This window comes from Podarcis melisellensis, assembly GCF_964234715.1.
Source record: "Podarcis melisellensis genome assembly, chromosome: 12".
Lineage (NCBI taxonomy): Eukaryota > Metazoa > Chordata > Lepidosauria > Squamata > Lacertidae > Podarcis > Podarcis melisellensis.
The window spans coordinates 37,110,165-37,134,452 of record NC_138544.1 but is presented as its reverse complement, the minus strand read 5'-3'; the positions used below and the strand labels follow the sequence as shown (position 1 = coordinate 37,134,452).

Genomic DNA, 24,288 nt, shown 5'->3' with positions numbered 1-24,288 from the left:
ATTAACCACAATGACCCTATCTCCAAATGCACCTCGGAAAGACTGAATCCTTGGAAAGTCACTGAAAGTATAAAGCAGACTTCTCCAACCTCATGCCCTCCAGATACCATATTTTTCTGTGTATAAGACAATGTTTTTTTGCTAAAAAAAATTAGGCAAAAAGTGGGGGTCGTCCTATACACGGATAGTGAATTTAGAGGGGGAAAAGGCATGGGGGTGATTGGCAGTGGCTGTAGTGAGCGATTGTTGGGGGGTGGGGGTGGCGGCGACCTCCCAAACAACTCAAGGGCAATCTCTGCAAAAAAAGCTCCCCCCATAAAGCTCAGCAACACAAGAAATATTGATTTCTTAAATTGGGGTTCAAAAAAATGGGGGTTGTCATACATAGGGGCATCTTATACACTGAAAAATGTGGTATTTTTGACAACATGTTTCATCATAACTGAGCATGCTGTCTGACCATGCTGTAGTTCCAAACATCTGGGACTCTATCCAATGTTCTCTGTTCGCTAGTGCAAAGGCTGTTGTGCAAACAGACAGGTGAGTTTAAATGGTGCACAAAAGAGAAATCCAATGCAACAGTTGCACTAGTGTAAGCTTGCTGTACAACAGATTGTACAGAAATCTTTTGTACAACAAACTTACAAGCAAACTGCTTAAATATTATTGTGCAACAACGTTCTGCTGGTACAAAACATTGCACCAGTGAAACAAGTATACTATTAAGTAATTTTTAACTTAGTGTTACATTGGATAACACTACTTCCAGAGGACACCTGGTAGAGGAAATATAATACAGAATTAGAAGGACCAGTGGTTTGAACTGATATAAGCCACTTTCCCACATTCTTTCAGGACACATTTTGAGGGTTAGAAATGTGCTATATGAGGGATAATAGATTTGATAGACAACTTAAACCTAGATACCTTGGACAATGACTTCAAAGCAGAAGGAGCCTCTACAAATTAGTAGCCCAATTAGGCCCACTTGAACAGCAGGGGGGGGGAGGGGAGTGAATTCTGAAGTTTGGGGCCTGAGTCTGCACCTGTAACTGGAGATTTGCACACTCCAAATGAGGAACTCTACAAACTCACTACTACAGCCATCAACCAAAGATCTTCAGTATCACAAATGTTCCTTGCAAAAAACAAAGGGAATAAACCTGAGAAGTATCCAGCAACATTGTTGGCTTCAAACTAGGGCTCTGCCAACTCCCATTTTCAGCTAAGGGACAATCCTGCTTTGTTGTTTAGGTCCTCAGTTGGTTTCAGATTATTATCAAAGCAATGCATAAGCTGCTTGGGAGCTCTCACTGGACGGCTTCCCACATCCTGTAATACTTGACACTTCCCTATTATCTGGATCCTGTTCACCTCACCACACCCCAGGTTACAACTCTATCTGAACCCTGGAAACATGGTCAAGACTGAAACTTTCCTTGTTGGGCAGAATAGCTGCTATAAAGATGGATGTTTTGCCGAAAATGCTATTTTTGTTTCAGGCCCTCCAGATCGTGGATAAGGTGGAATGTTTTGGAAAATGGCAGAGGGATATATCTAAATTTGTCTGGCAGGGCAAAAAGCCCCGAATAAAGTTTAAAATACTAACAGATGCGAAAGAAAGAGGGGGGTTTGCCCTGCCGGACTTGAAGTTATATTATGAATCTGCAGCCCTCTGCTGGTTGAAGGATTGGATTTTGTTGGAGAACACCGATGTCCTCGACCTGGAGGGATTTGATAATGCTTTTGGGTGGCATGCATATTTGTGGTACGACAAGGTTAAAGTTCATAAATCGTTCAAAAACCATATTGTCAGAAGGGCAATTTTTATGGTCTGGTCAATATATAAAGACTTATTGGAGAGTAAAACTCCGAGGTGGCTCTCACCGATGGAGGCCAAAGCACGTAAAAGACTCAACATGGAGGCCCATTGGCCTAAATATTGGGAAATAATTGAAAAAATTGGAGATAAATGGAGGTTGCAGAGTATGGAAAAGTTAAAAAACAAGGTGCGAGATTGGTTGCATTATGCTCAAATCCAGGAAGTTTTTAAAGCGGACAAAAAAGTGGGTTTCCAGGAGGAAAAATCGAAACTAGAGACAGAGTTGCTTGAGCCAAAATCTAAGTTAATTTCGAGAATGTACAACTTGCTGCTTAAATGGAATACACAGGATGAGATTGTTAAATCCTCCATGATAAAGTGGGCGCAGGACTTGGGGCACAACATTATGTTTGAAGACTGGGAAAGGTTATGGAACACCGGAATGAAATTCACGGCATGTAGTGCCTTGAAGGAAAATATTATGAAAATGACATACCGGTGGTACATGACCCCAGTCAAGCTTGCAAAGATATATCACCTGTCTGACAATAAATGTTGGAAATGTAAAGAGGAGGAAGGGACATTTCTACACCTCTGGTGGACCTGCCCGAAGGTGAAGGCCTTCTGGGAGATGATACATAATGAACTAAAAAAGGTGCTTAGACTCACCTTACCCAAGAAACCGGAGGCCTTCCTCCTGGGCATGGTAGACCAGAGGGTGGCTAAGAAAGATAGAACTTTCTTTATGTACGCTACTACAGCAGCAAGGATCTTGATGGCAAAGCACTGGAAGACACAAAATCTACCCACATTGGAAGAATGGCAGACGCAGCTGATGGATTATATGGAATTGGCTGAAATGACTGGCAGAATTCGAGACTCGGGAGAAGAAGAAACGGAGGAAGTTTGGGAAAAATTTAAGGACTATTTGAAAAAGCATTATAAGTTGTATGAATGTTAAAAAATGCTTCTCTCTAGGAAATTATAGCTTCAGTATCGGTAAATCTTTGAATTGGTAAATAAGGCACAACAAGACAGAAGTGGTGTAATGAAATAATTTTATTGTGTTGAAACTAAAAATTAATGGATTTGGATTGAAATGTTTAGAGACCAGATATCACGATAAAATGGAAGATATATTATTATGTTTAAAATAAGTCAACAAATTGCTGAGGTTTTGGTTTTACAGAGAATGCAGTGTCCGGAAGATGGGGGGAGTCCATTAGATTTATGGAAACATGTATTTGGAATTTGAATTTTGTATATTATAAACCTAATAAAAATTATATTAAAAAAAAAAAATACAACTCTATCTGAACCCTAGTCAACACTTAGTCAAGGTCTTATGGGCTCTTAGGTTGTCCAATACTGGATAATACTGGATCCAGGATTCTAAGCTCTTTTGGAAACCACATTTTTATTTATTTACCATATTCCAGATGCAGAGGAAAGCATCTGTTTGATAAAAGAAGGGTTTTTCACAGGTGCAACTTGCTACTAGAGATGGGCAAGCACTGGCTTGTTTGGCCCATAAAAAAACCAAGTAGCCTAATTTCCACCTTTTCTCATGAAACAGGGTATCTCCCAGGCTCAAACAGCAGTCGGGTCTGTGCATTCCAGGGACGGTCCACATGATCAGGCTGCAAAGAATTCTTTGAAAAGGCAGGCCAGCCCCATGCAGCCCAAGATCCTGTATGCTTATAAGCATCACAATCTCTAGATGTAAATCATTATGTTTACATACTTTACTCTTGGATTTATGCATTACATATTAGTTTAGATCAGGACAAGATGTGTTAAGTCTTCGTCTTCTCCACCTTTTATGGTGGTTGTCCTTCAAATGTTTTGGTAGGTTTAAAGAGTATAGAAGAGAGAAAAGTTTCCCAACCTTTTATTATTGGGCAGCACTACCCTTCTTTTGTAGATTTGGCCTGTCCTAGCTTAATCTAAGTATGCATTTATTAGCTCAGGCATAGGCAAACTCGGCCCTCCAGATGTTTTGAGATTACAACTCCCATCATCCCTAGCTAACAGGACCAAATGGTCAGGGATGATGGGAGTTGTAGTACCAAAACAGTTGGAGGGCCGAGTTTGCCTATGCCTGTATTAGCTACACACAGGGCTTTTTTTTCCAGCCAGAACCTGGCGGAACTCAGTTCTGGCATCTCTCAGATGGGCACCATTGCCACTCAAAGAGAACAAGGGAAGTGTTCATACTGAGTTCCAGCACCTCTTTTTCTAGAAAAAAAAGCACTGGCTATATGGGAATAAATTTGTGAATTTTTAGCATTAAAAAGGGAATGGTTTACTTAAAAACTCTTTTTAAGATAACCACATGTTGGCAGCATTTCCACAGTTGCATAGGAGTCGAAAAGATTTTACAATTCAGGGAAACTTGTTAACTAACCTTGAAATAAGAAAAGCAAAGCAAACTTTAAGAGCCAAGAACACTTTCCAAAACAAGAACAGTTTCCTATTTACATGTATTTATGTACACCACTGCTTATCATTTGGGGGAGGTTTGCCCTTAAAGTTAGAAAGTAAAATGGACACCATTGATTATGTATTCACAAGCTTTTTTATGTGCTCTTAGGTTTCCATCAACGTATTGTGCATTATTCATGTATACCAACATTTTCTACATTTTTATGACAAAAAGAAGTGTCATCACATTAATCAGGATCACTATTTTCATCCACAATATTAAAAATAAATAACTGCTTTTAAATATCTTAAAATGGCAAGGAATTGTTAAATATGAGTATTGGACAATATACATTTTCCTGTCTTGTTTGTCATTTAGTGTTCAGTTATCATTCTTATTAATGCAAAAAATGATGTCAAACATTAACATCTTTGCAGTACTGAAGCACAGCTTAACACTGCCAGTGCCCTCCCACGTCCACTGTTTACAAGTTGTCTCACAGCCAGAGACAATGTCAGACCTGGAGATTATTCCTGAGCCTACCGAAGTGAGAACACTGTTTTGATGCATGGAAATACAGTTTTTAAAAGTCAAGGTCTGCTGGCAGTTTCTCTGTGAACTCCTACGGCAGCTTTGCTAGAGGTCATGAATATTACATAAGGGCTGTCCATGCATTCAAGTCAGCATTGCTAAGCCAAATTCCCATAGCAACACTCACATAGATTTACTCATCAGTAAGAGATGCATCAGCTTAGCATTAGTGAGTGCACTAATGCTATTCCTATTTCTCTGTAAATTCTTATTATCTCTTTTCTTTGAAAGTTTAATTTCACTGATAGTAAAATGCATACTCTTTCCTAGAGCAGTTGATTTGTATCATAAAAATGCAGTCTGTAAGAGTAGGAAGAAACTGTCACACATATTCACAGCTATCAAACTCTGACAACCCAGACCCATTAGTTACTTCTCAGGGTGGCCATCACTAACAAAAGTTACTGATCTAAATTTTGCAACCCTTTAGCAGCTTTCTGTCTCCATAGTTCAGAATTAAAGCAGGGCAGCTGGGAGAGAACACAACAGTATTCCTTCAGGGCAGCTGGGAGAGCACATCAGATTCAGCAGGAAACCTAAAAAGACAGAGCTCAAAGGCTCTTAAATGGACCATCTAAAAAAGTGCACCTCAAAGGCCAGTACCACAAATTTGTCTTATTGCAAAGGGCTTGAAGCCTTCAAGCAGTTGGCTATGACTATGAACAGCCCATTATTTAAGAATGTCATAGCATAAGCATCCCCCCCCCAAGAAATGTGTAACATCCTCAAAAAGCTACCACTGATCTAGCATACCTTAGTTATGAAAAATGGATCAGGCAACCTTTCCAAAGATTGGACCAAATCTTTAAAATTATGCAAATGCTTGTTCCTGGAATCAATGCACATTTATCAATATACTAAGAGTGAAACCACACAACTTAAAATCCTCAGAATAACATTGCAAAGCCTTTCCCTAAAGAAGAGGCTTTAATGCTGAAGACCTTGATGATGCTTTAACATGACCTTTTAAATTGTTTATTTGGAAGATGTTTTTAAACACAGGGTGGATTTTGTTGAACTTAGTTGCAAGCGGCAATACAATTTCTGAATTAGGTGGGAGATACATTTTAAAATAAATATATACACATATAATCAGACAATGAGAAAAAATAGGATGAACAAGTATATGGAATATTAGAAACATTTTTTAAAAGAACAGTGTGAGGTAAAGAGAATAGAGAATATAGATGTGAAAGACTACATTCTAAAGAAACTAAAGATATAGTTAATTAAAATTACATTAAAATTATTGTACTAAGACATATATGGAAGGCAACAAGTGAAGTCAAAGGAGCAGCAGCAGCATAAAAAGAGTGATGCAAGAGTTTCTTTTAAACAACATCCTTTTACCAACAATATTATCACACACACCTTTGGCCCCATATACTCACAATTCAAAATCACCAAAGAAAAATAGTAGTATTCATACGCAGGGAGAGAATCTGGGATTCCATGTTCTATATAAGATTCTGGAATATCTCTATATAATTACTGAAAAGCAACTTTTCACTAGTTTGCTTTTCATATGCAAAATCCAAGTGCTTCGTTTTTTCTGTAAAACTGACTATAGTAGTCAGAACATACTAGGGGCAAATGAGGGTTGTATTGTGCATAGGAAAATATGTCAATGATGATTTAGTAAGACAACAGGTTCTACTAGAAACAACATTTCCATTAATCTAGAGAGTGAAACAGCATCTTACCTTTGCCTTTTCCAGCTGCGTCTGGGCCTGTCGCTCTGCCTCTCTCCGCACTGCCTCTCTGTCTTCCTCAAGAGATACATCTGAATCAGATGGACGGCTAGTGTAGGAGTCCGCCGAACCCTGGACAAAAGGAATATATTACAAATGAAGAAAACCGTGTTGTGTTCTTTAAAAATATATACTAGTTCAGAATTCTTATTTGCAGCACTTTGATATAAATCCTCATTTAACAAATTCTAAAAACCTGTGATTCCCAATAGCATCAATGAGAAAAAGAATTACTATGTAAATTGTTTTAACCCTGAGGCTATTCTGAAAACCAGCATTCTTTCTCCAGCTCTATACTTGCTGTTTCTCCTTCATTCTAATCTGCATATGCCTTTTGCTATGCAGAGCTAGTTTCCGTGAAGTAACCGTAATGGTGCAGTGCAGAGCTGAAGGACGTGCAGCTGTTTCAAGGATAGCTTTAGATAAGCAAGCCACAAATAAGGCCATTTGAGTCTCACTAAAAGCAGCATTCAGATAAAAAATACGAAGTTGCTAAGAGAAATCCTTACACCTGAGAAGCACCTCAGTGTCTGCTTTAAACTATTAATTTTATCTTAACTGCAGAGCACCTCCTCACCTGACACTATCTTTCCCCATCAGAAAAAATAACACGGCATAAATCTCAGCCCTTCAGCAAAAACAAAGAAATGACCACAAATCAAATTGCAGCTGACAGAACATGTCTGGAGTCAAGCACATGTCCAACCCCTGGTCACAATGCTAGAATAACTATGTAAACAACTTACATCTCAGATTTTCCTCCTTGTTGCAAGCAAAAGAATGGAAACTGCTAATTCAAACAGAATGAAAGCCTTCCCCCATCCCACCTGCAATGCAAAATATGCCAGCGAATTGAAATTTAGAGCTTACACAGATATCAGAATTCTTCAGCCGTCCTCCTTTGGCTCTTTTCAGAAGCCTGATCCAGGTGGCCTTCATTAGCCAGACAGCTTAGTTATTGTCCGCAGCTGCAGAGCCCAGCACTGATTCTCATAAAACATGTGCACACTGAACACCGCAGAATCACTGTTCTTTTCCTATCCATGCTCTGCTGCAAGCTCTTTCCTCAGTTTTGCAAGTCCTCAATGTCTCTGTTCTAGTGTAAGTAAATTTTTAATTTTCCCATGGCACCAAAAAGCAAAGATGTTTAATTAATTCAGTGGGGGGAATTTCCAGACCAAATATAATGTAAGAGATGCTACACTGATGCAATCCTCAGTACATACAAAAAAACCCTGCCTTTGCTGCTGTTATTTGTTAACTGCCTTTGTTGCCTATTTTTTTAACTGTTTAGAATACAGTGCTTATAAAAGAATCTTTACAAATCCTCTGCAAAATGTAACATTTGCAAGTGCAAAGTTCATTTCATCTCTTCAGAGCTCGGTGTGTGGTGGGGGTGGGGCTAGAAGCTTTTCACATCACTGGGCATGCTCCATATGCACAGCCTTTTACGCAGATGCTCACATCACACTGTGTTGCTAGTCTATGTCAAATTACCACTTTACTTCTCAAGGGTAAACAGCTGGAAAACGGCAAGGTCTCTTGAAAGCAGAAATAGCTGCTATTGTGCTCTATTTTATTTTTGTAATATCTGTCATAAAATGTATTTCTTTCACTCAATGTCTAGGCTATGTCACATACAGTTCATTCCTGAGTTTTTAATGAGTTAGAATCATACTGCATAGACAAACACCAATTATTTTTGCCAGATTAAGATTTGGATCCCCCCCAATAGAGTACAGTATTGTGTTGATAATAGTAACTTGTGTGTTATCACGTACTGCAGGGCTTATGTTGAAGGATAAAAATGTATTTAATATTGTGCTATCATGTGAGGAAGAGAGAGGAAGAATCCCCTATTACATATTCCCCATCCAACACCGTGGCCACTGTAATGGATAGAACATGGAGCATTGACCTGAACAAGGTATGGGGATCAGGCTTTTTGACTCATGATACCCTGAACCAACAATGGGTTTCAGGCCCTTATAAGGCAAAAATGAACACTTCTAACACCTTTTTCCACTATAGTCTCCAGGTTTCTTAAGATGATGAACAAGTCATTTTCAGGGAAACCCCTTAACCTTGAAGATGTGAAACATGTAATTTTGCCTTTCTTCCCCTGACTTCCTTGGGCATTCTATGAATAGTGAGAATGGTGTTAGTGGTGGACCAGCAGACCCTTTGCTATCTTCATGCTTATGAAAATTCCTAACCAGTCCACTCTTTGGAGCTGTCCCTGCCCACCTCCAAGCACCTGCTAGAAGCTGTGAGCAAAGGAAAAAGGAAATGCTCTGCATAACCTTCACCCCTACTCCCCTTCTTCAACTCTGCTTCTGAATTTTTCACTATTGGGGGTGATAGCTATGTGTCTGTTACCATATTTTCCCTACTCCCCATATTTTCCCCTTTCAAATAAATTGCAGCCATGCATGTACATTATTATTATAAATATATTAAATTTATATACCACACTTCACCTGAAGATCTCAGGGATATTCACAAGATAAAAGCACAAAATAAATAGTTAAAACAAAAAAAGCAATAACCGCCTGCCCCGCCCCCCTTCTACAATCGCACTGAAAAGGCTGCAGAATATTAATCAGCCAAAGACCTGGTTGAAGAGAAACATTATTGGCTGGTGCCTAAAGATGTATACTGAAGGCACCAGATAAACTTTCCTGGGCAAAGCATTCCACAAATGGGGAGCTGCTGCAGAAAAGGCCCCTTCTCGTGTTGCCCCCCTCTGGACCTCTTGTGGAGGAGGCACACAAAGAAGGGCCTCAGGTGATGATAACGGAGTCCGGGTTGCTTTATATGGGTAGAGGCTGTGCATGTGAAAGGTAAACAGGCTGTATTGGTAAATATTGGTGTGGAGAACAAACTTGTCCCCTAATGGTCTCTGACCATTAACAATTAAGCCTACCACTGCTTGTTTAATTTAGAAAATTCTCACTCGTCCAGTACATTTGCATTGCTGTTTTAATGGTTGTAAGCCACTATGAGCAATCTCATAACAAAACAATATATCATAATGATGAACAATCTGACTGATCAAACAAATTGAACTAGATACAAAATTTATTTCCAAGGAAACTCAATTGAAGTAATCATCAAAAGAATTAAAAAGAAACAATTAATTGTCACTAATGCAATATGTTCCTCCATGTAGATTCAGCATTATCAGTTACAAATGTCAAAGATTCCTGTGAGTAAAGCTATATACAATTAATTTGATTCTATATTATTTATATGCATTTATTTAAGCCTACAAACATGAGCAGCAAATGCTTCCTGGAGCAACACACAGCCTCAAAAGGTCTGCTCCCCACAAAATGACCTAAATTAGAAAAAGCAAACCAGAACAGCCCCCCACTCCGAATTAGGCAACCCACATCCATAGAATTTATCCCACTAAAGCATCAGAAATAATCCTTAATAACAAACTAAGGAAGCCAAATGTAATTGGCAATGAGGCAAAAATCCTGCCAATGTTCTATAACTAAGAGCAGGCTTCCTCAACCTCGGCCCTCCAGATGTTTTTGGCCTACAACTCCCATGATCTCTAGCTAGCAGGATCAGTGGTCAGGGATGATGGGAATTGTAGTCTCAAAAACACCTGGAAGGCCGAGGTTGAGGAAGCCTGGCTAAGAGGTTGTTGACATTAAGAAATGATCATGGGAAGACAGTCCCCTCCCTCACCACATTTCAGCCTCTGAAGGCACAAACAGGAGGGAGGGTTGAAAAAAAAAACTCTTTAAAGCATCTGCCCCCTTCTCCTTCAAACCCTGGAGCAAGTTATCCCACCACCTGCTGTCCACTCATTAAAAGAAGGGGGGAGGCTTGGTGCAATAGCATTGATTCTACCTACAGATAACAATTTGCATTGAAAATATAAATTAAAAAATGGGAAATATTCAAAGTTTAAATTCTTATAAGCAATATAAAAGAAAATTGTAATATCATCAAACTATACACTTCCTAGTCTATACATTGAATGGCAAATAATTCCAAAGCTAACTAATGACACACTGCCATTTAAGAATTAAAATGCAGGGATTCATATCCAAAACGTACTTGGTTGCAAACAACAGTATACAAACAATTCATCATGGGAAGTGAAACCTCTCAGGGCTTTTATTCATTTCTCAGTAAGAAGATTCTATAATTGCAGGTTCCAATGTCCCAGTAATTACACTAGTCATTACCCCTAGGTAACCTCAGTTCTCTCCCTCTCTAGAAACAGCTGATTATAACATTTTATCTGTTGAAGGTTTCTTTAAACAAATCTAATATGTCACAATCCCTATTTACAGTTTCTATGTGCCCTTTCCCCCCTGAATACAGAATTTGGGAGTCTTGTGGGAAATCATCTAAATTTGAAGGGCTCGCAATCTAACTACTGAATTTAGGAATTAAAAAGCTTTATATATTTCCCAGTATTTAGTCTACATACCAGGCACCTCTGCATCATCTCCCCATACTACTAGAACTTAACAGCGCTAACACAATCTAAAACGGATCATCAGCATTCATCAAATGTGCAATATTTTTCAGCAGGAATGTAAACACAATGGATGTTTGCTGAGTTTTTCCTGCTAAGGTAACTGGTTCTAAGATAACATGGAGACAGTTGGCAATGTCTTCTTTTCTACATGCCAGATGCTGATATAAACCTCCTTGGGTTAAGAATGGAAGAGCATTTTTCAAAAAGTCAATGCAGCAGTGAAATTAAGGGCCCACGAAGACAAAGTACCTTATACATGTTAGGCTTTCAAAATGCATCTGGGTTACAGCCAACGTTTTGGACGTGTCTCAAAACAAAACCAGCCCAAATGTTAAGACCAGAGACAAATATTAGTCCATATGCTCATCTTTTAACATATAAACTAGCCTAGGTGAATGGATGAGTGGAGAATGCTTTTAGCACTTGCATAACAATGGTTCATTGAATAGCATAAACGTACCAACTTAGGCATTGATGTGTGAGACGGTAGTCTATGTTTTTAAAATAAAGAGTAAATTGGGTGATCTCAAGAATATACAAAGGGTGCTTTTAAAGTTCTCCAAAATCAACCCTATTATACTTATGGTATATTATACCCTATTATACTTACAGCAATGTGCTTTGGTCCGCCATCTTTTAATTCATTTTAATTAAATGAATTAATTAATCATTCTAATTTTGGTTACTCTGTTTCATTTTTGTTGGGTTGGTGTTGGGTAAATGATTAGTTGGGGTTGGCAGTTATTTTAATTTGGGTATAACTGTAAACGTCTTCTTCTTCTTCTTCTTCTTCTTCTTCTTCTTCTTCTTCTTCGTTTGTTGCTTATATAGGATATCTTGGTATTTTAATGTTTGACGTTTTGTTGTGTTTTATATGTTGTAAGCCACCCAGAGTTGCTGGGGAAACCCAGCCAGATGGGTGGGATATAAAATAATATTATGATTATGATTCTGAAGTCATTATCAGATCTTTTGCAGTTCAACTAGCCCCATGTTTCCTGGGGCTTCACATAGATACAACTGACTAGGGATGCCCTTAAATAAGAGTTACAATATTATTTCACTAATGCTATAGTAACTATTTCTAATAATGATGTCCTGGAGTTTGACATCTGGACAGTGAGTAAAAGATATTATCCATACCATCCATTCAGAAGTAACTTTTTACAATCCTAGACAAAATACTTGTGAGGTTTTAATTAGACCTGTGAATTAGAGAGAGACTGGCTAAAGGGAAGATAGAGCGCAGGCAAGGAAGCACTTGGTATTAGCCAGGTCTTTCCAAGATTTCTGACTTGTATTTCTCCAAGGTCTTTCCAAGATTTCACCAGATTTGTATTGGGGATGATTCAAGAATTCTATGAAAAATCTCAAAAGTCCCGGAGGGGAAGTACATAATGCCTTTTCATGGAAAAGCAATTCCTTTCATCTTTTCATTATGCATTCTTACCCACTAGTACACTAGCTACTGACGTAGGGCAGAAAAGAAGGGGGGAATTAAGTCTTTAAATATATATCACATATTTTAAAATTTAAATAGATTTTAATTTATTTTAGTACATTTACCTTAAAAATGGCTTAAAATATCTGAATGCAACAATAAACCTACACATGCAATACAATCCTATGTTTGTTTATCCTGAAATAAATTCAACTGAGTTTAATAAGGATTACTGCCAAACAGTTGTGCATAGGAACATAGCCTCATCTCTTAAAATTAAATCCATGATCTCTTCTCAGAGACATTACCATAGCTTTGGTACTATGAAGAAAAAAATGACAGGGCCATCTCATTATGCCCTATTCCCTTCAGCTGACTCCTCACTCCTCCCAGGCCCATAATATAAGTCCAAGAAAACATAAAGATGTGAACATGGTGATCCTTGTCCTTGTCCTACCCCCTCAATGCTCCCCCAAGGGAGGGGAGCTTTGCCCGCCCCTACTGGTCTCAGCTGGCACAAGCTGACAATCATCAGAGGTCAGGCTCTCTTGGCAAAGAATGTCAGCTTCTGCAGGTAAAAAACATAGCAATACAGTGGAGCCTCTGTTTTTTAGTTTCTTGGAATTCGAACGTTTCGGAAGCCGAACACCGAAAACCTTGAAGTAATTGCTTCCATTTTCAAATGCGCCTGGGAAGTTGAATGGCTTCCAAGGTGCATTTCTCAATTTTCACCACATACTTTCCCGACCACCCATTGAGCCTTGGTTGTTGAACGTTTCGGAAGTCGACTGGTCTTCCAGAAAAGATTACATTTGACAATCGAGGTTCCACTGTTATATGGAGTAGGTACCAAGATGGAGCAAACAGCTCACCTGTTCTGTATAATGTTCTGCCTGCCACCTCAGAGACTATAAATCTTCTCTAAATAAACTATATTCTACCTTTTTCATGGTTCATATTAGTATGCAAACTCTGTAGAAGGGTTTGGCAATACACAAGAAAGTCAGGAGTTGAGCCTCTCATTGTGCTCGATCCCCTTATCCAGTGTTCAGTGAACAATGTTATCATCCAAAGTAAGATCAGTTAACACGTTGGACCTTACTTTTGAATAAGCATGTTCAGGAATGGGCAGTGTATGCTAGTTCATGAATCCACTACTGGTACAATTTTACCTTTGAATGCTATGCATGTATACTCACAGAAATACATCCTGGAGCAGGGAATTAAAAGTTTTAGCCTTGGGTATACACCAAGATGAACAACAGAAAGTCATTCTAAACTCTGAAGCACCAACATTTGAAGATTTCTGCCTCAGGTAATAGGTGAATTGTACAATAAAAGCTACATTTCAGATGAGACAGCTCATTTATTAGCCTGAAGGAACAATTTTAAATTGTACAAAAATGTAGGTCAACTGGATTAATTTGTAAAGATCAGTAATGCTGAATACAAGCACTTTTTTTGCTCCTATGACTAAACAAAATATTTTGTTTGTTTTTGCTGTACATTATAAAACTAATGGCTGAAATCATGCTGACAGAGAGACATCACTATCACGTCTTGCCACGCTACACACAACCTGCCAGCAATGTAAACCATGGTGACACAGGCAGGAAAACACCAGCATCCAGAAGCATCAGGCATCCTTGCACAAATAAGTTCATAACTCTCATACTAAAGTTGTTGTAAACAGTCATGGGCTGCATGTGGGTCAACAAATTGAAGTTGAATCCTGAAAAGGCATAGGTGCTATGGGTTCCAAGTTCCCAAGTCCAGGTGGGAAAACAGCTTGTTTTAGACAGGGTTGCTGTTTACTGGAAGGAACAGGTTTGTAACCTAGGAGTACTCCTGGAGCCAACATTGTGACTTGAGGCCCAGGTAGCCCTTGTTGGCCAGGACTGCCTATTTCCAGCTATGGCTGGTTGGTCAGCTATAGCCTCTTGGTGAGGTGACTTGGCCATGGTATTCCATTCTCTGGAAAGTTCCAGATTGGATTATTGCTGTGTGCTATAAGTGGGAATGGCCTTGATGATGACTGGTCCAAAATGAAGCAGCCACCTTACTAGCTGGGACTGCCTTTAGAAATCAGATAACCCCTATTCTAAAATAGCTGCACTGGGTGCCAGTTCATTTCTCGTGCAGTTCAAGGTGCAAAACATGGTGGTGTTTAGAGCCATAAATGATTTAGGCCTCAAATATCTGAAAGACCTTCTCTCTTTCTCTACAGACCCTCCCAGGTGCTAAGATCAGCAGATGTGGTCCTCTTGGTATTTCCTCTGCCCTCAGAAGGTTGGGGCAGGGGTGTCCTGAGAAAGGGCATTCTCTGCAGGAGCCGCTAAGTTGTGGAATTCCTCCTGCACAGAGGTGTGTCTGGCTTCTTCACCAAACAGCTTTCAGCTAATGTTGAAAGCCCACCGTTTTGAACTGGCTTTTGCTACATGAGATCCATGTTTCCAGGGCCTTTCCTATTCCAGTAATTGCAATCTGTTTAACCATTTAAAAATTAAATTGTTGTAACCTGCCCTAGTAGCTGCCAGTGAAGGACTGGTAATGCATTTAATTTGGGAGGGGGGAGAGGAACATTGCAATGTAGCCTAAACATGTTGTAAAAGAAAAAAACCAAATTAAATTGAACCTGTCCTGTATTTACTAGCATGAAAGTATGAGCTCATTAAGGTTAAGCAATTCTAAGTCCCACTGAATATACTTCACTCTACCACTGAAATAAATTGAACTTAGAAATGCTTAATTAGGACTGAATCACAAAGAACATACTTGAAGACATGATACTAATTATAGTTTCTGGATTAATAACTGCTCTGGAATCTTCTAAATTAAGAGTGGCATATAAATGAGCTTACCACAGAAATATATAACAAACGATAAAGTATTTCTCTCACTTCAGCTACCACATTACCAGCACAGTAGGCGTTCAGGATAACCATAACAACAACAAAACAGCAATACAATTAAAAAGAGGAGGTGAAAGGCGACAATTTATAGATACTGCAAACATGTTTTTTGTTTCGTCAAGAGTAAGTATTTCAACAATGAATTATCTGTTTTCTAATTAGGATGGTGTCTTACCTCTTTAATATATATACAGTATGTGTGCCTCTATCCCAGGCACCCCCAACTTGGCCCTCCAGATGTTTTGGGACTACAACTCCCATCATCCCTGACCACTGGTCCTGTTAGTTTTAGAAAGGGACTATCACCTTCAGAATCATAGAATCAAAGGAAAAGGAAATATTTCCACTAATAAGTTAGGCATTCACACTATTTGAAGTACTGTAGTGAGCGGTCAAGATATTTTCATATTTGTTTCATATCTTGATAGAGCCATTGCTTCTCTAATTTCTTCTTCTTCTTCTTCTTCTTCTTCTTCTTCTTCTTCTTCTTCTTCTTCTTCTTCTTCTTCTTCTTCCACATTTCATCTGTGATCTCAAGGCATAAAAAGGCAGTCCTTCAGGTATTGCGGTCCTGAGCCATTTAAGGATTATAGGTTGAAACCAGCACTTTGAATTGGGCACTGAAACTAATTGTCAGCCAGTGTAGTTGGTCAGGATGGTGCAATATGCTCAAACTGTCTTGCCTCAGTAAGCAACCTGGCCACCAAATTCTGCACCAGCTGAAGTTTCCGAACCATTTTCAGAGGCAGCACCATGTCTAACATATTGAAATAATTTAAGCTAGAGGTATCCTGAGCATTGCCAACAGTAGTTAGGCTACTCCAGTTCAGATAGGGGCACAGCTGGGCCACTAGCCAAAGCTGATGAAAGGCACTCCTTGCCACTGAGCTCACTTAGGCCTCAAGTGACAACAAAAGGATCCAGACGTAGCCCACAGCTGCCTATCTGGTCCTTCAGAAGGAGTTAAACCCCATCAAGAGCAGGCAACCTCTCTGCAGGCAGCCAGGTAGTCTAGGGAACTGGCCAACAGTACCTCAGCCTTATCTGGATTGAGCTTCAGTTTGTTGGCTCTCATACAGTACACAGTATGAGGCAGCCATCTATGTTCATCCATGGCAGACAACTTCTATTTCTCAGACATGGGAACCATTACCCACAGAGATCTGTCTTGCTGGGATTCAAGTTCAGTTTATTTGCCCTTATCCAGCCCATCACGACATCAAGGAACTAGTCCAAGGCCTGCTTGCCCCTTGCCCCAAATCACCTAATGATCACAAAGCTACTAATGACCACAATGCTACAGCAATTCCCCCCCCCTAAAAACATACCGGATTATTTTAATAATAAACTGCTGTTTTTATTGTTGTACTGTATTTGCAAGGAGTAGGTTGAATTTATATCACTGTTTCTAGTCTATACTCCTGAGATTCAGAATTAATCTTTTCCTGTAATTGTAATTAACAGCACGTTTTGAATCTAAGTGAAAACCCCTAATTTTTCTGTCACACTTCCGGCTGTACTTTGTTGTGCAGTGACTCAGAAATGATTGCTTGTGTGGGATAAGGATATGAAAATATTTTCTTCAATTGGGACCTCATGGGTTCTTAAACACATTCAACTTTATATCCCAACACCAAACAAAAAATCTGTAAGCCTAGGCAGGGGAGGGGGGGTCCAAAATGGGGGGGGCATAAAAAGGGGAGGGAATTGAAATTTGGGAGGAAATTGAAAAATCTGGATGATGAATACAGTATTTTTACATATAAGAAGTTGTGTTTAAAATAATGTTATTAAAGCCAATTCATTCTACTGCAAAACTCTTATATTGAAAAAGCAAAGCAAATATTACATGTGGATGTTACTGTTTAAATATTTATATCCCACCTTCATATTACACACATTACATAGGCAAGCAATAAGTTAACTACTTTTTTCAAGGTTATTGGAATCCTTCTTTTAATATAATATAATGATATATTGCTTCAAATTCTAAGAAAGGAGATTCCAATTAAACATCAGGAAGAACTTTCTGACGGTAAGAGCTCTTTGACAGTGGAAAGGTCTTCCTGAGAATGTAGTGGACTCTCCTTCCTTGAAGATTTTTAAGCAGAGGTTGGATGGCCATCTGTCATGGATGCTTTAGTTGAGATTCCTGCATTGCAGAGAGTTAGACTAGATGATCCTCGAGTTCCCTTCAAACTCTACAATTCTATGATTCTATACTAGAGAAGTAATGTACTTCAAAACATAATGCAAGGAAACCACTTTCAAATGTTGCAAATCACAGAACACAGAATACATGTTTCAGGTATTTGGTGCAGAACTGCACTTTGAGAGACTCCAAAGCATATTTCTCCTGAAGCATGGGGACAAAGTCTTGTCTTTATTTTATTTATTTAACAAAAAATATATATGATGCTTGATTGACAATATATGTTAAAATAAAAAGTTTAAAACTATCTAAAACATATAAAGTTCACTAATATTAACAGTAAAAAAATTAAAACACATCAACACCAACGTTTCTGGATATTTTAAGGAGGTGCGGAAAAGAGTACAAGCAAAGCAACTTGCCTGATGTCAATAGACAGGGAATTCCAAAGTGTGGGTGGTACCACACTAAAATACCGATTTCTTATAGCTGTACAATGTGGTTATACACTGTACAATACACTTGTACAATGTGGCATGTGTAACAATGCTAGTTCTGCAGACTAAAGTGGTAGAGTGGACACACTTGTGATCCCGCAAGTAAACAGGTTCCAAGCAATTAAAAGTTTTATACACCAATAGTAAGACCTTGAACTTGTCCTGGTAACAAATCAGCAACCAGTACAAAACTCCAAGTGCAGGTATTATAATCTGACAGGGTATCACTCCTGTCAACAACTGTGCTGCAGCATTTGTACAACACTCAGTTGTCTCAAACTCCTCCATCTACTGTAGTAAAAAACAACAACTGATGACTGTTTGTATGGATCTATTTTTATTCAAGGAACAAACTAGCATGTGAAGCTCAAACTGAAAGAAAGGAATCAGAAGCTGTAACATTAATTCTGATTCAAGAAATAAAATTAAGATATATTATCAAGCTATATTATTTACCATGTTGCAAAGGGATCTCATATTAATATATAAGATTCCAGGATAGCTAATTTTGTCCACTATTACTATATTTGATATGTATAATGATACTGTACTACTGATAAGCTCAACAGCACAGCCAAATTTACTAGGGCATTTATTTGTTCCTGAAAATACGAGTTATGCTTCTACATAATAATGTTGGAGCTCAAAGCATGGATAAGAAACTCTTTCTCTTGTTTATTATGACATTGTTTTTATTTATTTTATTTGTCCTTGTTTTCACAACTGGGAAAAGCTACTGCATACTTAGATACCTAAGGGTATAGTAGATTGCACTTTCATCTAATAGAACAGAATGATGTAGTCTTGAAAGGCAGTTTAAAAACATTCAAAATAAAATAAATAAAGTGGGTATATTTGCAATTACTGTTGGAGGTTAGAAAGCATATCTACTTTTAAATTTTATAAATATACGAAAGATTATAAACTAAGTTTAGGTTAGAAACAAAAAGTGAATATTGCCTGTATTTCAGTTTTTCACAAATACCCATTTCCCCATTCCCTCAAAAAGTGGGGTGATGGCATATTTCCCCTTATGGTTCAAAAATAATCAGAAATTTTACATGTCTGCCCAACCCGCTCACATACAATATGTTCACAACTTACCCCTTCAAAATCTTCATTGTCGTAAAGGTACATATCTTTGTCGAATTTTACACTTCTTCACTGTGTTCATATAGTCTTGAAGTTTTCTCTTAAAAGTTCACTATCTTAGTGATATACTTTCTACAGCTGGGATACAGAGCTTCAGTACTTGTTTCCCACGGTTGAAATGGTCTTTAAATATTGTTCTCTGATACAAAAACAAAACCTCTTGCTGTAGGCAGTTAGGGAAATTATGATTTGGCAAGCTGCACCAGTAAAAATATTCCACAAGCAAGGAAAGACAGCCACAATGATGTGTTATCTTAATCCACTTCTATAAGTAGAAGTGTACAGTTGAAAGGCATAGGTCAGTTATTCAAAAGTCCCATGCTAATTGCATGTAGCTGGCCCTGCAATGATTGGCTCTAAGTATAGGGCTGTACTTGAAAAATAGCAAGAATCCTGTTCACTTAGTAGGAATAGCCAAGGGCTGTTGCAGTTCATCTCACTACAGTATATGCACACTTTTCTTTCTATACAATCACTTGTGTACAAGATAGTATTAATGATCCAGGAAATGGGTATTTTGAGATCTCATCTGGTGACATGACTGGCACTTTAAGAAGATTTAGCTCTCCAAAAGGGGGCAGATCCTTAGAGAGGCGAATTAGAGGCAGAGGCTCAAAAAGCAATTCACTTACAACCTTTGTTAGAACAAGCTGCTCATTAGGAGATATGGGGGAAATAATCAGAGCATCCCGTTTTCTAATCAAACACTATTCTGTTGCCTGAACTTTTTTCAGTTCTTATTTTCAAAAGAATTTTTAAAGTCCTTTCCATTCCATCAGGGTATAAATATTGAAACTGTAAGAATCAAGTTAAACAACCTATGGCCTTTTAAATATGCCACGTGTGTGCATGTGTGTGTGTGTGTTATTGTGATGATGATGTTTACAGGCAGCCCCCTATTTATGCGTGTTCAATATGCACATGACCGTGTATACGCACATTGCGCCGAATCTGGAAGTGAATTTTAAAATTGCTAAAACAGCCCCAGAAGAGGTGTGAATCAGTTAGAAAAGGCATGAAAACAGTACCTAGCAATCCCATAGGCCGTTGTAATTGCAATCCCAAGAGCCCTTGCACTGAGATTTGTGCAGAGTTGGAGTTTGAGGAAGGAGGTCGGGAGGGGGTGATTGTGGTGGAGTTTGGAGGGGTTTTTTAGCTGTTTTTTGAGATGGCACCTAAACACACAGCGCCATCATCTTCCTCGAGTGATGGCAAACCCAAGAGGCAGCGGTTGGTGCCCAAGCTTGAGGAGAAATTGGAAGTGATGGACTGTTTACAGGACTGCATGAGCATGTGCTGTGGCATGCAAGTTTGGCAGGAATGAGTCCAACATATGTGCCATTAATATAAGGGAGAAGAAACTCCAGGCTTCAGGGGCAGCAAGTCCCAGTACCCCTACAGCTGCCAAGATCCCCAGTCACATGTGGGATGAGGCACTGAATCTATGGCTAGAAAGCATGAACCATTGGTGTATCCTCATCAATGGCAGCACCTTGTACAAGAAGGTTCTCATGCTGTATGCACACTTCAAGTAACCTGCAAAGGAGTTCTGAGCCAGCTCCACTTGGCAGACCTGCTTCAAACAATGCTTCTATTTGAAAAACATCAGCACCCGTGTTGAAGCTACACCCACAGATCAGGAGGCTGCCCAAGCATGCCCTGACCTGTTGAGGAGACAAAAGTGCCTGCTGCCCATCACCATGTTCCTTGGCAAGACACCATCAGCCACACCAAGTGCATATGTCCCACAATAAAGCATTTCCGGGTACTGGTCTACCCTGCTTGTCATTGTTTGCAAATCGTCCTCCAGTGATGAGGAAGACTAAGGGGAAGAAGGCAGTAACTCATTGACAGGGTGAGGAAAAGAAAAAGGAGAAAAAACAAGTTTCCCCCCTGCTCTGAAAAAAACAGTAATGGCTGTTTATAGAGCTCCAATCAGACCCCACCTACCCCAGCTGAGGCAGGATCGGACTGGAAGGGCAGAGTGGCACGTCTCCCTGAAGAGGCAGAAGCAGAAAATTAAAGACCTTGCTTAACTTACCTGGAGGGAGGAGCCAATCTGAGGTGAAGAAATGCTAGTTGGAAGAAACTACAGAGCTTTCAGGAAGGACTTAATAGGTTGGAGAAAGGGGGCAGCTTAATCTTGTATGTGTATTCCAGGGATCCTAGGGACAAGAATGGTCCCAGACTTGCTTGGTAATAAAATAAGGGACTCACTGTTATCTCCCTTAAATTAAAGGTAGTAGATCTGGGGTTCTTGTGGAACCCTATAGTGCTGCTAATTCTCCCTTAATTTCTTTTTGGACTATGAAGCACAACCCTCATCAGCTGTCCTCTCTCTCCTCAGTCCACACCACTCACTAGCCCTATTTCATAAGTGTTTTGCCTGACTGGAATGTATCTGATGATGGCTGTTGGTTGCCTGTATGAAGGACACTGAGGGGTGTATGAATGTGTGCAGAAAGTAACCTTCTGTACAAAGGTGAAATGGAACAAAGGTGAAATGCTTTGTCTCTGCTCTCACCCTCTATTGGCATGTGGCCCTTGAGGTTCAAAAAAAGTTCCCCACTCCTGACATAACACAGCCTCCCTTGGCTTGTTAAAATTCCCAATGAATTTTATTCTCTTTCCATTACCACACTTTCTCCCCATAAGATCAGTAATACATTAGTAAACTTACGAATTTGTCTCAGAAACCTGACAGGTTGACTTTTTGTTAATATCATATTGTAGTTGAATTAGCAGGAAGTCTTGGTATTGGAATCTTAGCCAAAAGCTACAAAAAACACCAGTTACACAACTAGGCACACTATAAATAAGTTTGCATAAGTTTGCAATGCAATGCCTTTGGGAAAAGCAACAGAAAGACACCACAGCTTTAGTTGGCAATATTAATAGAATAAACATATTCTTCTTAACAAACCTGATGCATTCATTTTCTCTCTCTCTCAACAAGCTTTTTATTTGGATCACTTTAACAATGTGCATGGATTATATATAACCAGATTTAATACTGGGAAGCATAATTCAGTAAAAGAATGTCAGTAGTGTAACTTAAAATGGGATTTATTTTATATACATATTTTCCCTCACCTCTTTTTACCTGATGAAACAATATTCTGCCCAATTTAGTATTTACTGAAGTGTTGCTACTGCGGCTTCTGCATAAGCTCTATTGAAATAAACAGGCTGTGCAGCATCAGTGCCATTTTACATTTATCTGGGAGAAGTGACACATCTCTAGGCTTTCCTGTTGAATACGTTGCTGTCATTTATCCATGATACTTTGAACAGCATTTTTCTTTATCACTGGGAAGTTCAACTCCAGAAATAGATGCTATCCATCTTATCAGTCCGCCAGACATAAGCCCCTGTTTTTTTCAATCCTTCTCTGGACTGCTTCCCTTCCTGTGCAGTATTAACTTTTGTTTTGAGCACTGCTACATTACTTATGCCTTTCCTAGTGACTAAAATACCCAATCACAAAAGTGAAATCAAAATCTGACTCAAAATATACTTTGCAGGAATTCATTTCTCATTTTTATCATTTCTGTATCAGTGCCTACTGAGTATGGCATGTTGATGCAACTGGGCAAGAATAGTTTCCTTCATAAACTATTCCTCCTTTTATTACATTATGCATTTTTAATCACTCAAAGCAGCACCACATAGCATGGCAAGAGGGAAAACTCTGGGGTCAATTGCAGTCAGCGTCCTTTGAAATATATATGGTTGGACAGTGTTCTCGAAGCTACCAACATGAGTTTGACCCAACTGTGGGAGACAGTGGAAGACAGGAGTGCCTGGTGTGCTCTGGTCCATGGAGTCACAAAGAGCCAGACATGACTAAGCGACTAAACAACAACAACAACAAATATATATATATATATATATATATATATATATATATATATATATGTAATTAAAATATTTTTAACCTGCCCACTAACAATTAATTTCAGGGAAGGATATAACCAATAAAACCACAGTTCATGGTATAAAACCATAATCATATTCAGCATAAAATTAAGACAACAGTAAAATGATCATGAGCAGATCACAGGCTAAGAACCAATCAAAAGGAACCAAATGACTGAGTAATTGATCGTGTCTACATCACTACTGCAGAACTTTCATTCCTTGTCTTTTAATTGCTTTCTCTATAAATACGTAAATCTTTGAGAAAAAAAAATGAATATATTGCTTTTCTAGCCTGCCTTTATTTCATGATGAAATCCATCATAATATACTTAGGTTTTCCAGGTGATCTTCTATGCAGTCACTGATCAGACCTAGAACTGCAAAGTTTCAGTAATTCCATTGCATAATGCGCCTTCAGACCATGCTCTGTACATATATTGCACTTTCCCACATCAAAGAAACCAGCCAGGAAGTTGCAATAAAAGGAGCTCTGCTGGGCTTCAGGCAGTTAAATTGGTTTCACTACTGAGCTATGGTCACCTTCCCAAAGGAAACTCTTCGTCTTGCGAAGCAAGCCCATAGGGAAATTCGTCTTGCGAAGCGACGCAAAAACCGAAAAACCCTTTCGTCTTGCGCGTTTTTCGTTTTGCGAGGCATTCGTCTTGCGGGGCACCACTGTAAATGGCGTTTCCGTGCGCTGCTCTGGTTCGCCAGAAGCGGCTTAGTCATGCTGGCCACATGACCCGGAAGCTGTACGCCGGCTCCCTCGGCCAATAAAGCGAGATGAGCGTCGCAACCCCAGAGCCAGTCACGACTGGACCTAATGGTCAGGGGTCCCTTTACCTTACTCTCATTTTGACTCAAGAAAATCACTATTTTATAGTTCAAATAGGGAAAAATAAATACAGTAAATGGACAAAAGTACAAAGATTCACAAAATGTTTAGGAGTATGTGTCCCGCTGAGCCCCCCCAGAAAAAAAGCACTGAAAAAAGGCACCCAGGAAAAAAAAGCACTTCACCACATGAAGGAGAACAAACTGTTATGGCTCTATTTGCTACCACTCCAAAAAGAAAAGTATGGGCAATAGCAAACAAATTAACCTGTTTCAACTACTT

The 24,288-nt window shown here is 39.1% G+C and overlaps 1 protein-coding gene across 10 annotated transcripts in view; it reads right to left on the bottom strand.

Annotated features, from left to right (window-relative positions):
• The window catches only part of CACNB2 (calcium voltage-gated channel auxiliary subunit beta 2), a 123,587-nt gene that overhangs the window by 37,318 nt on the left and 61,981 nt on the right, over positions 1-24,288 (bottom strand). For 6 of the 10 annotated variants that reach the window (XM_081882366.1, XM_081882368.1, XM_081882369.1 and 3 more), the window contains one exon: positions 6,542-6,661. In XM_081882366.1, the coding sequence (XP_081738492.1) occupies positions 6,542-6,661 (120 nt within the window). Of the gene's footprint in view, positions 1-6,541; positions 6,662-7,335; positions 7,357-7,459; positions 7,974-19,202; positions 19,493-24,288 lie in introns of those variants that run through there. The other 4 variants (XM_081882373.1, XM_081882371.1, XM_081882374.1 and 1 more) reach the window with 4 other exon arrangements.